Genomic DNA, 23,565 nt, shown 5'->3' on the forward strand with positions numbered 1-23,565 from the left:
AGATTGTTGCCAGAAGAGGGGCAAACTCTTCCACATATTCGGTAAAGAATCTAATGGGTACCTTTCCTCTATCAAACACCCTACATTGTCTTTCAGTTAAGCACACTTATTTCTATATCTACAATTTTCACACTTATACAGCCACTAATGGCTCACAGTATACACAGCGTGAATCACCTAAAACTTGCAGCACAAATATTGCGAAACTTTTAAGTGCTGTTTATGTGCAGCTTTCACAGAATGGATTAGTGGTCAGGGGCTCGTACTGTTAGCCAATAAACAGATTGTAATACCATTTATAAAGTGTAAATTTTGTGTAAACACACACTTTTTTGAATGTAACAAACTAAAAGTAGGGTATTAGAATGTCAGTGGTGTTTGTTGCAGTATACTAATGCAAGTCATTTCCGAGATATCGTACTTTGAAAAGTTTCCACACTCACATTTGGTTGTGTTATTCAACCTGCGTAGTTACTATGTATGATGATGTTATGTTTACTTACAGTGTGCTTGTGTGTTCCTCGGTTGCAGTGCAGCAGTACACTATGTGATCAAAAGTATCCGGACACCCCCAAAAACATACATTTTTCATATTAGGTGCATTGTGCTGACACCTACTGCCAGATACTCCATATCAGCGACTTCAGTAGTCATTAGACATCGTGAGAGAGCAGAAGGGGCGCTCTGTAAAACTCAGCGACTTCGAATGTGTTCATTTGATTGGGTGTCACTTGCGTCATACGTCTGTAGGCGATATTTCCACACTTCTAAACATCCCTAGGTCCACTGTTTCCGATGTGATAGTGAAGGGACACGTACCGCACAAAAGCGTACAGGCGGACCTCGTCTGTTGATTGACAGACTGCCGACAGTTGAAGAGGGTCGTAATGTGTAATAGGCAGACATGTATCCAGACCATCACACAGGAATTCCAAACTGCATCAGGATCCACGGCAAGTACTATGACAGTTAGGAGGAAGGTGAGAAAATTTGGATTTCATGGTCGAGCAGCTGCTCATAACCCACACACCACGCTGCTAAATGCCAAACGACGCCTCGCTTGGTGTAAGGAGCGTAAACACTGGACGATTCAACAGTAGAAAAACGTTGTTCAAATGGCTCTGAGCACTATGGGACTTAACATCTATGATCATCAGTCCCCTAGAACTTAAAACTACTTAAACCTAACTATACTTGAGTATTGCTCATCAGTGTGGGATCCGTACCAGATCGGGTTGACGGAGGAGATAGAGAAGATCCAAAGAAGAGCGGCGCATTTCGTCACAGGGTCATTTGGTAACCGTGATAGCGTTACGGAGATGCTTAGCAAACTCAAGTGGCAGACTCTGCAAGAGAGGCGCTCTGCATCGCGGTGTAGCTTGCTCGCCACGTTTCCAGAGTGTGCGTTTCTGGATGAGGTATCGAATATATTGCTTCCCCCTACTTATACCTCCCGAGGAGATCACGAATGTAAAATTAGAGAGATTAGAGCGCGCACGGAGGCTCTCCGACAGTCGTTCTTCCCGCGAACCATACGCGACTGGAACAGGAAAGGGAGGTAATTACAGTGGCACGTAAAGTGCCCTCCGCCACACACCGTTGGGTGGATTGCGGAGTATAAATGTAGATGTAGAACCTATGGACAGCACACAACACCCAGTCATCACGAGGCAGAGAAAATCCCTGACCCCGCCGGGAATCGAACCCCGGAACCCGGGCGCGGGAAGCGAGAACGCTACCGCACGACCACGAGCTGCGGACGAAAACCGTTGTAAAGGAATGACAAATCACACTACACAATGTGGTGATCCGATGGCAGGGAGTGGGTATGGGTATGGCGAATGCCCGGTGAAAGTCATCTGCCAGCGTGTGTAGTGCCAACAGTAAAATTCGGTGGTGTTGTGTGGTCGTGTTTTTCATGAAGGGAACTTGCACCCCCCGTTGTTTTGTGTGACAATCACAGCACAAGGTTACATTGATGTTTTAAGAACCTACTTGCTTCCCAGTGTTGAAGAGCAATTCGGGGATGGCGATTGCATCTTTCAACACGATCGAACACCTATTCATAATGCACAGCCTGTGGCAGAGTGGTTGCCCGACAATAACATCCCTGTAATGGGCTGGCCTGCACAGAATCTTGACCTGAATCCTATAGAACACCTTTGGGATGTTTGGAATGCCGACTTCGAGCCACGCCTCACCGACCGACATCGATACCGCTCCTCAGTGCAGCAACCCGTGAAGAACGGGCTGCCACTCCCCAAGAAACCTTCCACCGCCTGATTGAACGTATGGTTGCGAGAGTGGGAGCTATCAAGGCAAAGGGTGGGCCAACACCACACTGAATTCCAGCATTACCATTGGAGGGCGCAAGGAACTTTTAAGTCATTTTCAACCAGGTGTACGGATACTTTTGATCACATAGTGTAGGTTGTGAGTGGACAATGGCATTTACAAACGCAGAAAAAGCCTATGTGCTTATGATGCAGGGGGATTGCATGAAGAATGCAGTTCATCCGCGTACGGTGCATGCGGCAAGATATCCCAACAGATGTCAACAATATGGGCAATTATTTATCTACCTCTTTAACCAGTTTCATGAAAATAATAGTGTAACACCTAGACAACGTAACAGAAAGAAACAAATGACTACCGAAGAACAGGAAATTTATGTTGTTATTCGCATTGCAGTTGATCCGCACATTGTCTCCTTCACGAGGAAGTGGCGTGAGTCAGGTAAACGTCCTAAACAATCTCCATCGACATAGGTTCTATCCCTATCACATCTCTCTCCATCAGGAGCTGGATGGAAATTATCATGAGAATAATGTTAACATCTTTACATGGGCATTACGACAGGATACTCCAAGATGTATCACGTATCCTGTTTTGTCATGAAGCCACATTTACATGGAGTGTAAATGTGTGGTGTGGGATAGTGAATCATAAGCTCACAGGCTGGCTTTTAATAGACAGAACACTGAACGCACAGAAGTATCGTAGCTACCTAACCATACTTCTAACAGACCATCTTCCATGGACGCTAGAAGACGTTCCTCTGCATACTACGAGGAACCTGTGGTAACAACATTATAGTTATCCAACCATAGTGTTTGAAGTACTACAGCATATCTTTACAAATTGTTTACAATTCATTGGATTGGACACAAAGAACCTGTACCTTGGCGGGCCTGTTCGGCATATTTGACGCCTGCAGGCATTTGTCGGTGGAGAAACGTGAAAGATGCTGTCTAAAAGGGCATACCAATTACACCCAATGATATGCAACGCCATATTACTGCAGCCTGCTCGAACATCTCCGCTGAAATGCTAGCAAGCGTGGAGCAGTCGGTCCATACCAGATTGGAAGCGAGTATTACCGACGATGGTAGTCATTTTAAACGCCAACCTGTGATGATCATTAGTCTCGTTACTCTTCAGAATCCATATAACTAGTTATGCACTTTTTTTGTTGTTTAGTGTGGACTGCCACAGATATTGTACAAGTGTCGGTGTGGGAACTTCTCAAAATACGACATCTTATAAACAGCTCGCACTAGAATCCTGCAACAAACACCACTGACATTCTAATTTGCCCTACTTTTAGTTCGTTAATGTCAATAGGCATTGCTTCATTTAGAAAAGTATATTTGCACAAAAAATACAATTTCTAAGTATTATTACACTCTACATCTACATAGATACTTTGCAAGACACCGTAAGTTGCGTGGCGGAGGGTACCCTGTACCACTACTTGTCATTTCCCCTCCTGTTCTACTCGCAAACAGAGCGAGGGAAAAATGACTGACTGTACACCGTATCTTATACTTGTGGTCCTTACGCATGATGTATGTTGCGGCAGCAGAATCGTTCGGCAGTCAGCTTCAAATGCAGGTTCTCTAATTTTTCTCAATAGTGTTTCCCGAAAAGATCACCTCCTTTCCTTCCAGTGATTCCCATTTGAGTTCCCGAAGCATCTCTGTAACACTTACATGTCGTTCTACCGGTAACAAATCTAGCAGCCTACCTCTGAATTGCTTTGATGTCTTCGTACACTTCGACCTGGTACAGATCCCAAACGGTCGGCAGTACTCAAGAACAGGTCGCACCAGGGAACTATATGCAGTCTCCTTTACAGGTGAACCACGCTTTCCTAAAATTTTCACAATAAACTGAAGACAATCATTTGCCTTCCCTACCACAGTTTTCACATGCTTGTCCCACTTCATATCGCTTCGCAACGTTTCGCCCAGATATTTAAACAACTTGACTGTGTCACTCTAAACACTAGTAATATTGCATTCAAACACGACTGGTTTGTTCTTCCCACTCATCTGCATTAACTTACATTGTTTCACATTTAGGGATAGCTGCCATTCATAACACCAACTAGAAATTTTGTCTACGTCGTCTTGTAGCTTCCTACAATCACTCAACTTCGACACCTTACCATACACTGTGGCATCATCAGCAAACAACCGCAGACTGGGGCCCACGCTGTTCACCGAAACATTTATGTATACAGGGAACAGCAGCAATCCTACTACACTTCCCTGGGGCACTCATGACGATACCCTTGTCTCTGATCAAGACTCACCATCTTACTGGGTTATCTTATTTAAGAAGTCTTCGGGCCACTCACATATCTGTGAACTTGTTCCATATGCTCGTACCTTCTTTAACAGCCTGCAATTGGGCACAGTTTCAAATGCTTTCCAGAAATCTAGAATTATGGAATCTGCCTGTTTCCCTTCATCCACAGTTCTCAGCCTATAATGTGAGAGAAGGACTAGCTGAGTTTTACAAGAGCGATGCTTTCTAAAACCATGCTGATTCATGGACATAAGCCTCTTAGACTCAAAGTTTATTACGTTAGAACTGAGAATGTGTTCAAGAATTCTGCAGCAAACAGAAGTTAGGGATATTGGTCTGTAATTAATACTGGAGTCACCTGCGCTGTTTTCTAGTCGCCTGGGACTTCGTGTTGGGCGAGATATGTTAAATGCAAGCTAGGTAAGGGGCCAATACCTTAGAGTACTGTATAAAATCGAACTGGGATTCCATCTGGACCTAGTGATTTATCCATATGGGAGTGTGTCCAATCAAACGACCCCAATCAACGCTGGGAACAATGGTGCAAATTGTGGGCTCTACTTGCAACCTGCAGGCTGGGCCAGCAGTTTTCATCGCCTCCGCCAGCCGCCTGTACGAATGGAGGATCGTCTCAGAACCCATGCGACAGATGTCATTGGTGCCGATGTGAGCCACAACTTCCAGATGTCTGCACCCTGCACCCTCGATAAGCACAGGCAAGGCCTCCTTCACATCTTGGATGACGACCGCCGGCTGACATATCGAGTGCACATTGGCTTTCTTCCCAGCCCTGAACGCTATCTGCCTAATGGGCTCCATAATGTGCCTAACGCTGGTGCTCCCAATAATCAGTAAAGGACAGATGGCCAGTCTCCACTGGCCCTTAGCCTCAAGCGACGCTAACACATTACTACCTACCACTCACCCTGCTGTGAGGGTGGATCCACCATGTCGATTGCACTAGGAGGTGCCTCGGAAGCAGAGGAATCTGTTGATTGGCTAAGAGTACAAGCCTATGACTACTCATCAGTCCTGCGACAACTGCACATCAATAGTGCTTTCCATTTCCACTATATTTGCGGTGTAAATTTTAGGTGATTCACCCTGTATATACACTATCTGATCAGAAGTATGCAGACACCCCTATGTAACGAGCAATTGAGAGGTATACCCACTAGTATAGGAGGAGATTGGGCGTATTGTGTCCTCAGCAGAGGACCAGTAACAGCAGAATGGCTCAGTCAGGAGAGTTGAATGACATAGAATGTGGAGTGGTCGTTGGATGTTGCCTAATTAACGAATCCATCACCAACATTTCAGACCACCTACAGCTGCCCCAGTCAGCTTTTGGTGATGTGACGGAAGTGGAAACTCAAAGGAACAAACACAGCTAAGCAAACACCAGGCAGACTTCAAGTACCGATTGATATAGACTATCGAGCATTGCAGAGAGTGGTAGTAAAAAACCAACAATAGCCAAGCAGCTCCTCATAATCAACATATTTCTGTAGAAAAAAAAAGAAAAAAAAATGGCTCTGAGCACTATGGGACTTAACATTTGAGGTCATCAGTCCCCTAAAACTTAGAACTACTTAAACCTAACTAACCTAAGGACAACACAAACATCCATGCCCGTGGCAGGATTCGAACCTGCGACCGTAGCGGTCGCGCGGTTCCAGACTGAAGCGCCTAGAACTGCTCAGCTACACCGGCTGGCTTTCTGTAGCATTTGCTAGGCAATGGTTGAGATGGTATGAGCAGCAACGCCATTGCACAGTGGATAGCTGGAGTTGATGGATCTGAAGCGATGAATCACACTGTACTCTGTAAATATTTGAGGAAGGGTTTGGGTTTGACGAATGTCTGGAGAATAGTACCTACCAAATGCACTGTGCCAACAGTGAAGTATGGAGAAGATAGTGGTGTGGTCTAGAGGTGTTTTTCCTGGTTAGGACCTGGTCCCCTAATTGTACTTAAGATAATGCTAAATGGGAAAGGATACGAAAACATTTTACAGTGTTGTGTACAGCACATAGTAGAGAAGCAGATGGTGATTGAACCTGCATAACAATGAATCCAGTCACAAATCAGCATCTACGAGGCTATGGTTAGTAGAGAGCAACATTGCTGAAATGAACTTGCCTGCCCATCGTCCTGACCTGAATCCAATGGAGCACCTTTGGGACGAGTTAGAATGTCGACTTCTCTTCCGGCCCCAGCATCAAACATCACCTTCTTATCTAGTTTCAGCAATTAACAGTGTGCTGACATTCATCCACAGATAATTACACACCACACTGAAAGTGTCCGCAGCAGAGTTCAAAATGTCGAAGGTGAAGGGTGAACACACCACATATTAATGTCCACTATCTTTGTTCTCATCATAACTGAGTAGTTGTGTACCATGCAGACGTTGTCAATATCATTATGGCACTTACCACCCGACAAACAATGAATGTTCTACATGCTGCTTGCATGTGACAAAGATGATAGTAAGGGCAGAACTGCCACACTGTTGTATACAGTAAGTTTTCCCAACAAACACACACACTGTATCATACAGCATTCACAGATATGTAGAGAAGACAGTGACAGAACAGAAAGCCACAAGGAGAAACCACATTTTTGTCAGAACTGTTTCCAAAACTGTAGAATATGCGTACAGAAAAGTGATCTTTCTATTTTTCTCACATTTTTGTGTACACTCAGTGGTATCATGTAGGACAGGGAATGTATGATAGCCCTTTGACTACTGTATCTGTCATTCTGCAATTATGCCTGGTATTAGACGTCAAACGTTCCGAATGTGTGTGACTGTGTTTGACCAGTGAGGTGCAACCGCCGGGTGCGGGGGGGGGGGGGGGGGGGGGGGGGTCAGGCGCAACCGGCGGGGGTGGGGGGTGCGCAGGCGCAACCAGGGTGGGGGGGTTGAGGGGACCGCAAGCGCGGCTGGTTGCCTAAATAAATTTCTGGATCAGGGTGTAGTTTGGGTCAATGACAGAAATGTATAATCCGCATTTTGGGGTGACAAAACTGGGAGCCATGGATGGTGGCCCACACAGAGGCCTGTCGAAGGCACCTTGGAGCTATCGCTCAGCAGACATTACCGAGTGCGAGCTGCACCAGATGCAAAAAACCGTTGATGTACAGTGTCAGAGTAACCAGAGGACCAACAAAGTTCACAAGCCCATTGATGGCAATGAGGAAGAGCGTGACACTGAGCACAGAACCCTGTGGGATACCATTCTCCTGCATCTGAGGGGCACTGCGTGAAGTGCCAACTTGAACCCGGAAAAGCTGCTGATATAAAAACTCGCAGATAAAAATCAAAACGGGACAACAGAAGCCCCATTCTTGGAGATTAACTAAAATGTGAAGGTGCCAGGCCATGTCATACGCCTTAAGAAGGTCAAAGACGTCCTCGACAAGGTGCCGGCAGTGAGTAAAAGCCTGTGGATGGCTGATTCCAATTGAAGTAAATGGTCAGTTGGATATTGTCCTGCCCGGAAGCCACACTGATATGGGGGCAAAAGGTCACGAGAGTCGAGTACCCAACATAATATGAAGCTCACCATCCTTTTGAGCACTTTACAAAGTACATTCATTCATCAGGCGAATTGAGCGATAGCTGTCAGGAGACGTTGGGTTTTTCCTGGGCTCAAGGACAGGGATAACTATACTGTCTTGTCATTGTGACGGAAAAGCACCCGTGAGCCAAATGTTGTTGAAAACCCTGAGGAGCTGTTGCCTCTGGGGAACGTCCAGGTTTTGGATCATCTGGTTGAGGGTGGAATCTGGGCCTGGGGCTGTCTCTCGTGAAGAGCTAAGAACTTGCACCAATTTCCATTCAATGAAAGATGCATTATAGGGCTCATCGTGGTGCAGGATGAAACAGGGGGTCTGTTCAACTCTGCGTTTCTGCTGGGTAGGAAGAGGATGACAATGCGGTCGCAAACTGTGTCACAAGGTGTTCTGCGAGGACCAGTGGATCAGTGCACAGAGCACCTTGGAGGTTCAGACCCTGGACAGTTGACTGTCGCTGGGGGCCCAGAAGGCTATGGAGATTGGACCAAACCTCCGATGAAGAGGCATAGTGCTCCCAGCATTTATTTTACTCCACTTAGTAAGGTACGCGAGCCTTACCACAGAGACACTTAAAAGTGAGGAGGTTGGTCTGTGAAGAGCGTCACTTAAATTACTGCAGCGCCCGTCGGCAATCCAGAGGCTACCCCAGGGCCAGCATGGTTCTGAAAGAATGCCTGATCACCACGAAAAGTTGGAGAGTGGTCAGAACAGAAATGCGTTTCTTGAAGACAAGACAGAAGACAGAATAGGAGACAAGATGTTGCATTTCCGGTAGGTGATGACAGTATCCGTTGAAATTAAACTGGATGATCGTGTGGTGAGAGTCCAAGGTAGTCATGAAGAAGCAGAGGAGGTGGTCAGGTCACTCGGTCAGTAGTCATCACCGACAAGGATGGGGTGACATCCATGAATAAGTTGTCAGTCTCAAGCTGCGAGGGGGAGATGGCACCTCCAGCGGTGTCTTTTCTTGGGATTTATGCTGCTGCTGCTCCTCCTCCTCTTTCTGGGATGAAGGAGGGCAGGGCGCAGGAGGAGTACAGGCTTCTGCAAGATCTGGAAACAAAAGTGAGTGGGCGATCTGGGGGCACACAGGTGGCCGAGTGGTGGTAAGAGTCTTCTAGCCTGAGAGATGATCACAGGCATGAGGAGCTGAGGTTGGGTGGCAGAAGGATCTTTGATAGACAGGGAGCCCAACTGCTTCTTACTGAAGGACTCCACTTCACCAAACTTGTCCTCGACAGTTTCCAGGAAAAACAATGGCTTTGTTGCAGTGAATGTGTCCCCATCCGTACCAGTACAGACGAGGTAATGGAGAAAGGGTTACATCCCAAGATGGCGAGCCTGGCCCCCCCCTCTCATGGTGTAGCCAGGGAAAGGAAGGTTGCCAGGTCATACGAAGCAGCATTCAAGGATCCTTCACCATTAGAAGAGACGGCCATTTGAGAAAGGCCAGGTTTTTGCAGCTTGATACCCTTCATGCGCCAAGCACCCACCCTAATACCACCCACTCTGACCAGGGGCTCTCCCCATAGGAGCCACAACAAGAGCCATCTGGCATGGTGTCCAAAGCCGGGAGTTCTGATGCTCCAAGAAGATGAACAACCACTCCTTGGCATACATGGGGAGGGAACAGCTCAGATATCAGTAGTGTGATCCCTGTGTTGTCAGGGGGCTCAGCCATATACAGTCACGTTCCCAGTCCGTTGACATTTTTCAAACAGATCCTTTATTGTATCGCTTTTCGGTCCTTTGGTTACATTAAACCTCCGTTTAAAACTTCGTCTTGTTGCAACAACACTGTGTTCTAGGCGGTGGAATTCCAACACCAGAAAAATCCTCTGTTCTAAGGAATAAACCATGTTGTCTACAGCACACTTGCACGTTGTGAACAGCACACGCTTACAGCAGAAAGACGACGTACAGAATGGCGCACCCACAGACTGCGTTGTCTTCTATATCTTTCACATCACTTGCAGCGCCGTCTGTTGTTGAAAATTGTAACTACTGTAATTTCGAAAGTTTGTCCGCCTGAAAATGTACTGTTGTCCCAAGCATATTGCAACAAACGGTGTAATTCTGTCGCTGCTCGTTTAGTTTTTATTGCTGTTTCAAATATACTGGTCATTTTTGAAACACCCTGTAGGTACATAAGAGCTCTAAAACACGGACTGGCTACACATGCTGATGAACTAGCAGGGTGGAAGGGAGAGGGGAAGGGAGGGGAGGGAGGAATCCATATCATCGATGATAGGGCGGAAGTTCTTCCCCATATGGCTCACACTGAAAACAGGAAATTTTGAAGTGGAGGTCAAACATCAAGTGGGGACCTGAATGACAAAAAGGATGAAAGAACAGGAAAAAGGAACAAAATTGCAACCAATACAGGAAACCAGGTGGATAGCCAGGTCGACATGAATCAGAATACCGAGAGGGGGGAAGGAAGTGGCAATGCGGAAGGAGTGAGGATAGGGAGGGAAGGGGCAGGGTGAAAGAAATGCAGCCAGGGAATGAAGGATGGGCTGCAATAGCTTGGGGACCGTGTGCACCATGCACGAACTCACAAAAGAACTGTGAGCTGCCTGGGTTGGTTGGTTGGTTGGTTTGGGGAAGGAGACCAGAAAGCGTGGTCATCGGTCTCATCGGATTAGGGAAGGATGGGGAAGGAAGTCGGCCGTGCCCTTTCAGAGGAACCATCCCGGCATTTGCCTGGAGTGATTTAGGGAAATCACGGAAAACCTCAATCAGGATGGCCGGGCGCGGGATTGAACCGTCGTCCTTCCGAATGCGAGTCCAGTGTCTAACCACTGCGCCACCTCGCTCGGTGAGCTGCCTGGGGACAGCAGATGCAACCAAAGAGGGAGGTGGGGAAGAGCAGACGCAATGAGAGAGGAGGTGGAAGAGCAGATGGAATTAGAGAGGCAGCAAGAGCAGATGGAATTAGAGAGGCAGCAAGAGCAGGTGGAACTGGAGAGCAGGAGATGAGCAGATAGAATGAGAGGGGGTAGATGAGTAGATGGTCAGAGAGGAGGGTGGGGGAAGAGTTGCAGTGGACAGACACATGAGCAGGACGTGAAGGAATAATAGAAGACTGGAATAAATACATGCTTAGGTACTGAGTTAGACCTACAGTAAACTGTCTCTCATATCATGATATGCAATTACTAACCTTTATCATGAAAGTGCATGACGTACCAGGAAGAAACTTCAAGGATAAAAACTGAAAAACGAAATGAGGTGTTCAGGAATTAGTTGGAAACTAAATTGTTCCTAAACCATGGGTTACAAATACACTGACGTGGAATTTTAAGACAAAAGTAGCTTTTGCATCATGTTTCACTGTGAAGTAAAACAGCTTGATGAAACTTGGACCATACATAGAAAGATCTGCTACAGAATAGTACAGAAGATAACCAAAAGAAATAAGCAATGAGACAAACAAAAATTACACTTTTATTCAAACACAATAACTACACTGAAGTCACTGCAATTTGTGATGGTCACCTGGACATCACCAACATGTGACATAGTACTTATTGGGTGTGTGATCACCACAAATAGCATAATACACTTTGTAACATGCTCCAATGCTGGCCACAAGGGTGGTAAAGGGTTCTTGTGGTTGCGTATACATCCCCCACCAGTGGAGTTGACAACTGCTGGGTGGTAGTTAATGCCTGTGGACATGCTGCAATACATCATCTCAATGCATTTCACACATGCGGGATGAGATTTAAGTGAGGGAAACAGGTAGGCTTGTCTTTTGCCAAATATCCTCTTGTTCCAAGAGCACCTCCACCTACGCAGATCAATGCGGTAACACACTGTCATCTATAAAAATGAAGTCATGGCTAAATACACCCCTGATAAGATGCATATGGGGAAAGAGTACAGTAATACGATAATATTGACTTGAGAGATTTTGAGGTTATTGGGCCCATGCAACAATATAGGTGGAGGAGCTCTTGTAATAAGAGGATATTTGGCAAAGGATAGGCCTGCATATGTGGTGTGCATTGGGGAAAAACACTGCAGCATGTCCACATGCACGAATTATGAACCCCAAGTTGTCAACTATGCTGGTGGAGAACAAATGCCCAGCCACAAGAACTTTTTACCTACATTTTGACCAGCATGGGACCATGTTACAGAGCAAGCTTTGTGATCTGTGGTGATCGCACATCCTATTAAGAACCACATCAGATGTTGGTAATGTCCAGGGAACCATCATAAATTGTGTTGAATAAAAGTTTCATGTCTGTGTATATCATTGCATGTTTCTTTTAAATCTCTTCTGTCCAAGTTTCATTGAGCTGTCAGTTGGCAATGACTCAGCATGCAAAAATTAGAAATTCAGATGGCGCAGGTTGTGAAACAACCACTGAAGTTAAGCATGTGTTCAGCACTGTGTTCCGCCACTGGCTGGTTAACTCTGCTCTTTACCGGTTTACCATTGGTCATTCATGTTTGTGGCCCTGCCCACATAGAAAGCTGTGCCAAAGTTGCAGCAAAACACTATAGGATGCAACCAATTTCACAGGTGGCTACGATGCCCTGCTTTCATGTTCATAGTGTGCAAGTGACACCCTGCCACTTATTGATGCTGAAAGTTACTGTAACATAAATGTTGACACATCTAAGGTAATTGATGTGTACCATAGCCAAAAACTCTACTTCAAAAAGAAAATGGACAGATGACCTTTAAGAATCAATAAAATCGCAGTGAACACTCTAAAAATTTGATGAAACTCCTGAATTGCTTTGTGCCCACAAAATAATCCCACTATATATTCCAACAAAATGCAAATCCAGTCATGCAGCACCAAATGAAGAAATTGTAAGGCGAATGAAAAGGCTACAAAGTAAACCCTTTGCAGTAGACGGAATTAAACAGAATTCCAAAGAATTGACAAACACAGAAAATACATGATTACTTGAAAATTGCTCACTAAACGGGAGGAAAGACAGAGCACACTTACAGTTATGCAAGAAATACCATTCTTTACGTACTAAATTCTATCACAGCATCTTGCTTGGCAATATCAAGCAGGTTTCAGACCACAGTGTCTCCCCCAGGATACATATTAGATTGAAATAATTTCTTTGACAATTTTTTTAATGAAGTAGTCTGTACTTTTACATATTTTTAAATAACTTTATGCCTCTGTACACTTACTTCGTCCAAATTCTGAAGAAACAAAGGCCAGATGCCAAAAACACTCCAATTGTTAGAAAAGTGCTAAATTATCCATAATCTGAAGTAATTACCAGAAGAGAAATACTGGAACACTTTGAAAATATAACAGAAGTAAGGTAACATAAAATTATGAGGGTGGGCTGAAAATTAATGCCTCATATTTTTATGTGAAAATTCTTCAAGCTTTTGAAGTAACACAAATGTTATTAACATTTTACATCTTTATTCCTTAATGTACACCTGCAGCCCTCTCCCGCTAGAGGGCTCTAAATTGTAGCATCTAACATGGCGGTGTGTCAAGTAACAGTGTCGGTGCATTAGAAACAGCACAGTGTGTAATGTAATGATGCCGGTGCATTAGAAACAACACGTAGTAATCGAGTTTTGAATCTGAAGAGTTTTTCCTCTCATTCAGCTTAACAAAGACAGGCCACGCATGAGCCCTGCGAAATCTGTAACAATCCAATACCTTTGGTTCACTGTCATTGATCATCTTCCATGCAGTCCTGACTTGGTCACATCTGATTACCACCTGTTTCCAAACCTTAAAGAACACCTTTGAGAACTTACTTTGATATTGTTGAAGCGGAAAGAACATAGGTGAGGCTGTGGCTCTGTAAACAACGTCAAACATTCTATAATGACTGTATGGACAAACTGCTCTCTCATTGGGAGAAATGTGTTTGCCGCCAAGGTGACTATGTTAAGAGATAAATATGTAGACATGAAGAATAAAAATGTAAATGCTAATAACACTTGTTTTCTTTAAAAGCTTTAAGATCTGTCAGTAGGCCATCACACATTACATTTCAGCTGCCTTAGTAAAAAGTAATCTAAGAATATGATACTGTAAACTAAAACAGGAACTTTATTTAGGTTTTGCTGATCTATTGATTCAGAGTCAAGACATTCAAAATCTTCAAAACAAATTCTTATAGAAAAGCAAATAGTTTTCAAAATCCCAAATGAATAAATGGAGTACACGTCTAGCAACAATTTTGCACCTAAAATTCAATACACTAAATATGGAAAATTCAGAGTGTGTGACAGTTTAAATGTGTTTCTGAAACTCAGACACCGGCCAAGAACACAAAGTGGAGATTTTATTCACCCTTACCAAAGGTACTAAGAACAATAACGCAACTTTAAAAAGTTGCACTACAATATGGTCATCAATTCAGTATATCTATAAAATGAATGTTTCACCACCAGAAATAAAGACAGACTTTGAATGAATCCTAAAGACAGAATAAAAATAAAAATTTATGAACAACACACACAGATGTACTTCAAATATTTAAAATCACAGTCTAAAATTCTACGAGCATTTTAGAAGACTGGAAACAAAATGATTTACTGCACAAATTATGGTACCAACAAAATTTCAAGTAATGTTGAAACTGAGACAATAAAATGCATTCCGATAGTAAAAGTAGAAGGAAATACAAGACTGAAAAATTGTTACATAATTCAAACCAGGATAGCTGAACATTTAAAAAAAAAAAAGACTACAAGAAAAGATTCGTTTGCTTAGCAGATAGGAGAAGAGCCAATTATGAGAGAAAAAGTAATACTGAAAACTTAAAAATGTCCTTTGTTGTAAATCATGTAGTGAAATACAGCCAAAACATTCATAATAAATAACATCAACACTATAATACAATGAAATGTCAATGTCAAGTAATTTCATTGTACTGCACTTAAATAAAATGTACACATTCTTAACTTACCTTCATAAGTGCCCCCCCCCCCCCCCCACACACACACACAAACACAACAAGAACATATTTAAGTTTCAGAATAAATTGAGGTTTTATTGCCATTTTAGAAACCTTCCCTTTTTTTTATAAAAGTCTTAACAAAACCTAACAAATATTATCTCAAAATAGTAAACAATGGAATTAACAATTACAACTTAACAAGAAATTTATTACCTTATAACATTTCTAGAAACAGTTGTATTTTACAAAGTTTAATGTAGAAAATTAGTTACAAAAATAAAATTTAACAGCTGATAGTATAAAAACCAATTGTATAATCACAACCCCTTTTTTAAAATATAAAAACTGCACTAAATATTTTAAGCAGATACCTAAAAATCATAAAAATATATTTAAGTTAAATCGATTTTACGGTGTCTGATTTTCTTTACCAAGTTGGATGTGACGTCCGAGTTTAGTGAAGATCTGCAAATGAAATGTGGAATTACAATATAAATTTGGTCATATTTATTTGCTTCATCAATATGTATAATATAAGTACCATTTTTGCTACATATGTGCAGTGCTAAATTCACTTTACTTCCATACTATAACAAAAACATTAATTACAAATGCAACTCGATGCAGTATCTCTGGATACTTTGTAACACCAAAGACCAAAATCCTTTCTACGGGTATTTTTCACACTGCAATGAGCTTTCTACAGGTATTTTTCACACTGCAATGAGCTACTGCTAAAGACAACAACAGGGTTAAAAGGTGACTAAAGGGCCTATTAAGTACATCATCTTAACAGTGAAAACCAATTAAAGAAATGACCTGTTCTTACTGTCTCTACTAACATTATCACTGTATTAGCATATTACTTAACACCACATTAGGGCAAGGAAAAACTCATCCTGATATAGGTGGCAATGATGCCATGAAATTTGTTTAGTTACGTCGTTAGATAATGCATAATAATCCAAGTCAGTTCTCCTGTGGAATAGTTTTGTATGTATGTGACTTTAGAGCAGTCGTGTATGTTTAATCCAGGTTAATAAAAGGGAATATCAAGTTTACTGTGGTAACCACTGTTCGCAGCAACTATATATAACCTACTGAGGATGCTTTGTCAGAAAGCTTGTCTGGGTGTATACACTAAAAATTATGCGCAAAAAATGTTCTGTTACTAACTCTTACAATTTAAATTAGAACATAATAAATTTCTTTGTTATGAATAACTGATCACCAATGGAAATTTTTTAGTAGTTTAAAAATGGTAAATGTGAATGAAATATTTCACACCACAACAACATCGTAACGAGAAGTACAACAAATTACACATTTACAATCATCTGCGAATAAGCTTTGGCACTATGGAAGCTGCATTTGTTGATAGGCGACCAAAAGCAGAAAATCTGAAACTAATTTCTTAGCAATGGTTGGGTAAATTTCATCTGCTGAAAAGGTTGTGGCAAGTATTTTATGGGATATTTAAGAATTATTGTTATCTCACAAAACAACTGATGAATACAACTCAAGTCTTGTGGACCAACTGTATAAATAAATTAGAGTTGTGGATTGCAAAATAGGGAAAAATGTCCTCTCATATTAATGAACCTACCACAAATAAGCTTCAGAACCAGGAAAAAAAAATCAGGAATCTGAAGTATAATTTGTTTGAATATTTGATCTATTCACTAGATTTGACACCTTGTGATTTCCATTTATACTCGGATATAAAGAAATTGGTGGCTGAAAACAGTCGCACTGTATGAAAATGTTATGCCAGCCATAGGAGGGTATTTTGTAGGCTTTCCAGAATCAGTTGTTTAGGGATGAACACTACTCACCGCAAATATGTTGCATAAAGATACTGACCTAACAAACCTAGCCTTTCAGTGTAAGACTTATAAATCATCTCCGTGGACTCTTATGACCTTAAGAATGGGACAGCAAAATTAATACAACTCGTTTTAGATATCTGATAACAATCTGTTTCTTTACTTCAAGGAAGTAGCCAAGGAATATAGGATCTAATTCTGTCCATTATAAACCATTCACTGCATGAGGTAATAAAAAACTGGTGCCTTTATATCCGTACCTCTACCTAGGGAGGTGCTTTCACTATATTTATGGCCATCTTCCTAAAGAAATAAACGTTTGTCAGCACGTATTTCAGGTGTGCATCCACAATAGTATTATTTCTTCCTCCAACATATAGGTAGTTTTTCCAAACTGACCAAATATTTTGTTTTTATAAAAGCCAGTAAGACTGTTACAAAAACCCTGAGAAATACCTACTGTTTCATTCGCTATTTTAAAAGTGTCTAGTGCAATAGTTTTAAACTTGAGGCTGAACTGAATGTAAAGTAATAAAACTATCAACTACTATTATAATCCACTGTTGGGTAATATGTGCAATATGTTGTGAATTCTGAGGCTCCATTATTATGTAATACTTGGGATTCACTGAAAGTAATATATGTGCAACCAGCAATATAGCTTTTACATTCAAACATAATTTTAAGACCTTCATTTTCATGAAATTTGTATTTACTAATGCGATTTGTAAACAAAAGCCTAAACTTTAAGGATATATAATATGCAAGCACCAACAGTTCATCAAAACCTATATTTGGATGGTCATAAGTGAGCTGTAATTCCACTTCCATCTTACACAAGTCAAAATGTGTTAACCAGTATTCCTCATTTTTCATGAATAGTTCCCAAGACAGGTCAGATAGAAGGTAATCAATCCTGATGAAAAAATAGAGTAAACTCTTGATTATCCACTTTTTGGATTATCTGCGACCTATTTCTCCCAATTTTTAAGCTTCTGAGAATTTTTCTTTTAGCCAGGTGCAGTTTCCAGCGAACAATAATGTCACATTACAACACGAGTGTAGTACACAATGTGCTGCTTGAACACCTAAAGCACTGGACCGTATTGTCACAGAGGATGCTATAGTCATTTGATTTGTTACTGCCGAGCAATGTCTGAAATGTAAAAGTATGTTTTGTTGATGATACAGCAGAAACTAGAAACAACACACAAACTCTAAGAAGGCAGTACTGATACATGGAATCTGGTGCTGATTTACAATGTTGGTGAAACTACAATCCATGATATTCGGAAACACAAAGACAAAAGAATTCCATTTGCTAGCAGTTCTGCCTTGTCTAAAGGTTTGTCAAAGCAGAAGGTTATGAAAATGTCTACAATGCAGAACTGGATACATCTACATCTACATGATTACTCTGCAATTCACATTTAAGTGCTTGGCAGAGGGTTCATCGAACCACAATCATACTATCTCTCTACCATTCCACTCCCGAACAGTGCGCAGGAAAAACGAACACCTAAACCTTTCTGTTCGAGCTCTGATTTCTCTTATTTTATTTTGATGATCATTCCTACCTATGTAGGTTGGGCTCAACAAAATATTTTCACATTCAGAAGAGAAAGTTGGTGACTGAAATTTCGTAAATAGATCTCGCTGCGACGAAAAACATCTTTGCTTTAATGACTTCCATCCCAACTCGCATATCATATCTGCCACTCTCTCTTCCCTATTACGTGATAATACAAAACGAGCTGCCATTTTTTGCACCCTTTCGATGTCCTCCGTCAATCCCACCTGGTAAGGATCCCACACCGCACAGCAGTACTCTAACAGAGGACGAACGAGTGTAGTGTAAGCTGTCTCTTTAAAGCCATGTTGGAATGGTTTCAGCAGAAAAGTGCAGAGGGCACAAAAGTATCTGATCCAACACGTGCCAAACAGCCCCAGTTTTTCTTCAAAACCTTGGGGATTGAAGGAGATTTTAATGCATCTTCCAGATGGATAACAAGATTTAAACAACACCATGGTATCTGTTAGAATACAGTTCAAGGAGAAAAGTTAAGTGCAGATAATAAGACTGCTTCCAAATTTTATAATGATTTCCAGGAGTTTACTGCACGAGAAACTTTAGAGCTAGAGCAAATATGCAATGCGTATGAAACTGGGCTGTTTTGTGAGTGTCTACCAACAAAGACTTAAGCTCTCAAGACAAGAGTGTAGTGCACCTGGTTACAAATCAAGCAAGGGAAGAATAACTGTGTTGTGTTCCGCTAATGGTACGGGATCACACAAAATTAAGCGTGGTATAACAGGTAAAGTTAAAAAACTGTTGTTTTAAAGGAAAAGAATTGCACAATTTGCCTGTCCATTATTTTCACCAGAAATGTGTCTGGATAGACCGCACAATATTTCAAACATGGTTCCATAATTGCTTGGTGCCACAGATGCAAGAACATTTAACATTGAAGGGTCTACCTGCAAGGGCTGTGTTGTTACTAGACAATGCTCCATCACATCCAAATGGACTTTTTCTGGAATCAGATGACAGGATGATATTTGTAAAATATTTACCCCCTAATGTGACAGCCTTAATTCCGCCAATGGATCACAGTATCATTGCTGCCATTCAGAAAATTTTGTAGACAAAATCTGCTGCAAAAGCTTATTGATGAGGGCAGTGATCTTGAATCAGTTTGGAAACACCTGACTGTGCTAGAAGAAATTTATGAAGTATCAAACAATCAACCATCGCCAAGTCATGGAAAAACATTAATCCTAAAATTGATGAAATCAGTGATTCTGATGACAAATAAAACTGCTCATTAGCAACATTAGCTGCCGTTTTGAAAACTACTACAGAGTGTGAAACTGTTGACAAAGAAAATATTTCTGAATGGTTCAACATGGACCACACAGAGCCAGGTCATGAGATGCTGAATGACAGTGCGATTGTTCGGCAAGTACAAGGGAATTTGGAGGAGGTGAATGACAGTAATGAAGATGACAAAACATTTTCCTAATGCCAGAAACAGTAATCAGTCATGCATCAGCACTTCAATTGGCCAAAGGGTTACTGGATTACCTGGAACTGCAAGAAGGTGCTCTCCTTTCTGACAAGTTGGTGTTGGGTAAAATTTGTAGTGAGATATGTAAAAGACAAGCTACCTCACTTACACAGAAATCAGTTCAAGACTATTTTGTTTCAATATACTGCAGTGTAATTTGCAATTGGTTTGCACTAGTCTTTGGAAGTACTGTATTCTCACACATAATACAATGAATAAAGTATAATTTATTATGAACATTAGTTAAGTGATTTTAATGACATTATAATGAATTTTTGTTTTTGAACAACTCTAATACTTTACTGTGTACTTTAGTTGTGGATTATCTTCAGAGTATGATTATCAACAATTTTCAAGGCATCAATTACCATGGATAATTGAGAGTACACTGTATACAAATATGTATCAAACATTTGGATAAAGAGTTCACTTGCGGACACATCTAACATAATTCACATCACAGCCTTTGGAACGTTATCATCAATCCCGCTTGGCATACCATCAAGACACAATTCACCATGCACAATAAATTAACATGTGCAGTGACACTTCAGCTTCTGAAAGCAATCATATATCATGATCTGTAAGTACAATCACAAAGTAGAGCCATCAGAAATGTGGAAAAAGTACCAAACACAACAAACCATAAATATATCAGTATTAACAAATTGTCACCCAGGATCTCTTTTTTTGCACGTATTCCATGCCCGAAGTTTTGAGCTGTGGACTGTTAGGGAAGTTGCCTGAAAAGTACTCTCAAAAGAGAGAGTTGAGCATTTCAGCTGGTGAGCACTACAAACACTACCACTATCCCTTCCCAGGTGAAATGGCTATTAATTTGGGAGATGAGGACAGGCAACCATTACATTACAGATAAATCTCATGTGGGACATACATACATTAAGATACTGCACGTAACTTTCAAACTTTAGTCTTCTTACAATCAGAATCTCACCTCTGCAACTTGACTTTTATGTAGGAATTCAAGAAAATAATGATTATTAACAACAGATCTTTTATACAAAAATGTAAAATGTGGCTATTGCAAAAGCACAGTGCATCTGACTATAACTGGAGTTAACTTGAAGCAACAGCTTGCAAGGTAGAAACTAAGCATATTCTTCAGTGCCCAAACACATTAATTCCACAGAGATTGTGCAGACAAAATTAGGCACACAGAGATCTACAGGCAGTCCTCCTCAACAAGCTCCATCCACAAAATAAATGAGAAGAAATCATAATGTATAGTATTTAAAGTGCCCAATGTGGATATATTCTAAAAATTTATACTTGCACCTCTTTTTTGATAGAGTGACCGACACCTTTTACACACTGCATCAGCATGCTAATGCCACAATTTTAGATAAGAGCATACATTTTTGCACGAACAGGTGAACCACTACTACTTCAACTAGGTGTTCTATAAATGCAGGGTGCTCACAAAAGACTCTCACGGTTGCAATGCTATATCATAATAGGGTCATTCCATGTCAAGCGTCCAAGTTTAGAAGATTCTCCCAGCTTGACAATCTTCAATTTTGATGAAATGTGTACAGTATGTACCTGAGTGCCCTACATGAACTTATGCAAAGTTTCAGGCTCACCTGTAACTTGGTTGAGGTGCTAGAGCCACTTTTGTGAAGACCAGTTTTACTGAGACTGATAAGTCGCGAACAAATCTTCAAGTTTGGCATTCCACTGTTCCTAATGCAAAAGAGCTAGACTCTTGCTTCTGTGTATAGTGATACAACTTTTTGTGCTCTACACACAAATGATGGAAATAGAGTTCAGAAAGCAATGCATCTGGCATAATCTCAGTTCAAAGTGGGCAACAAGTAATGTCGTGAGGAATTTGTTCCATACTTTAACGAGGCATAAGTAGTGGAGAAAGTGTGCTATGGACCTGGTCTTTTGCCAAACTACTGTCTGTCTGGGTGTTAGTATATCAAAAATTTGAGCCTGGGTTTAGTGTTAAATTACTGTGCTACCATACTGTAAATGTGCTAAAAAAGATGAATGTATCAAAATATACCCATGTTCAAAGTCAGGTGTCTCAAAATGAACTACTACCACTTTACATTCCATAACACCATTTAACAGAGCATATTTCATTCTATTAGAAAAACTTATTTTCCTTTTGGTGTGTCTTTGTGTAAGGTGCAAAAATTGTGCATTACATTTGAAATTTTGTTGATTATGTCTGCTGATCCAATATTCATTTTGCTGTTTACCTGGTGATTTTAAACCTGTTTGTGACAGGTTCAGTGCTAAATCTAACCATTTAACTGTACTAGATATGCTACATAATTTTTGTGACACTGAATGCTTACTAATTTTATTTCTTTTCTTTATTTAGGACTCGACAATTTGATTTTAGTGCTTGAAGCATATCAAGTTGTTGCTAAAATGGAAAAACAAGATCAAGTTAATGTATGCAGTTTTGGCAATACTGATTCCCCATGCCATTTAACAACACACAGTACCTTAAAAGGGACTAAAAGCTGTAAAGGAACTTTCCTTAGAAGAACAAGAATAACTTAGTGGGCGGGTGGTTTACACTCTACTGAAAATGCTCAACTATGCCTCCACCATGAAGCTTTATTCCTACAAAGATTTGAATTTTTGGAAAGATCATGCTGTAACCCATTTGGTAAGTAGCTGTAGATGTAGGAAGTATGCAGCAGACCTCAGCAGTTACGGTGGCTAGGACAGTTGCAAAGTCTAAGAGAAAGAAGAAGGTTCTGCTGTTAGGTAGTTCTCATGGTAGAGGTGTAGGCCAGCAGTTGCAGGAAGTTTTGGGGAGTGAGTACCAGGTCACCAGCATTGTGAAGCCTAATGCAGGATTGGCTCAGGTGACTTTTAACATAGGGGAGTTGTGTAGGGATTTTACTAAAGAGGATCAGGTAGTGATTGTGGGTGGGGCTGGTAATAGTATTGATAGGGATGGGGAGTATGACATAGATGGTGACCTGGAAAAGATAGCCACTCAGACTGGCAACACGAATGTGCATTTCGTGGAACTGTTTCAGCGTCACGATCGGCCTCATCTTAATACAGCCGTCAGGAGTCACATTTCAGTGGTGTCGGTGGAGTCTATCAGTAGGACGGGTTTCACTAGACATGGCCTGCACCTCAACAGGTATGGGAAGGGGAGGTTGGCAAAACTTATAGGTGACAGCATAGGTGGGGGTGGTGGGATCACTCATGGGAAAATTCCGGTAGTTGTGGGTGTTAGAGCTGTACCTTTTTTAGATTGAAGTCAGCTGATAGGTATTCCTGCTTAAGGGAAGTCTCTCTACCAAAGAAACCACTTTCTACAAAGCTTGGGTATCCGATTAATGAGGGAATTAGTATATTTCATCAAAATATACAAGGTATTAGAGATAAAGTTAGTGAACTGCTTATAGATGTTGACTCTGAAATTATTGGTATATCTGAACACTTCTTAAATAAGGAGATAATTCAGAGGCTTCCTTTACCAGGATACAGGTTGGCTGGCAGCTTTTCTAGGAGCTCTTTGCGGTGTGGGGGAGTAGCCATGTATGTGAAAAACGGTATCCCATTTGAGTCAATTGATG

General features: G+C 41.4%; 1 protein-coding gene across 1 annotated transcript in view; it reads right to left on the reverse strand.

Moving 5' to 3' along the window:
• Positions 1-15,188: 15,188 nt before the first annotated feature.
• The window catches only part of LOC126470248 (uncharacterized), a 213,733-nt gene continuing 205,356 nt past the window's right edge, over positions 15,189-23,565 (reverse strand). The window contains exon 12 of the mRNA XM_050097959.1: positions 15,189-15,558. Within this exon, the coding sequence (XP_049953916.1) occupies positions 15,502-15,558 (57 nt within the window). The 3' untranslated portion in view covers positions 15,189-15,501. The remainder of the gene's footprint in view (positions 15,559-23,565) is intronic.

This window comes from Schistocerca serialis, chromosome 3 (assembly GCF_023864345.2).
Source record: "Schistocerca serialis cubense isolate TAMUIC-IGC-003099 chromosome 3, iqSchSeri2.2, whole genome shotgun sequence".
Taxonomy (NCBI): Eukaryota; Metazoa; Arthropoda; class Insecta; order Orthoptera; family Acrididae; genus Schistocerca; species Schistocerca serialis.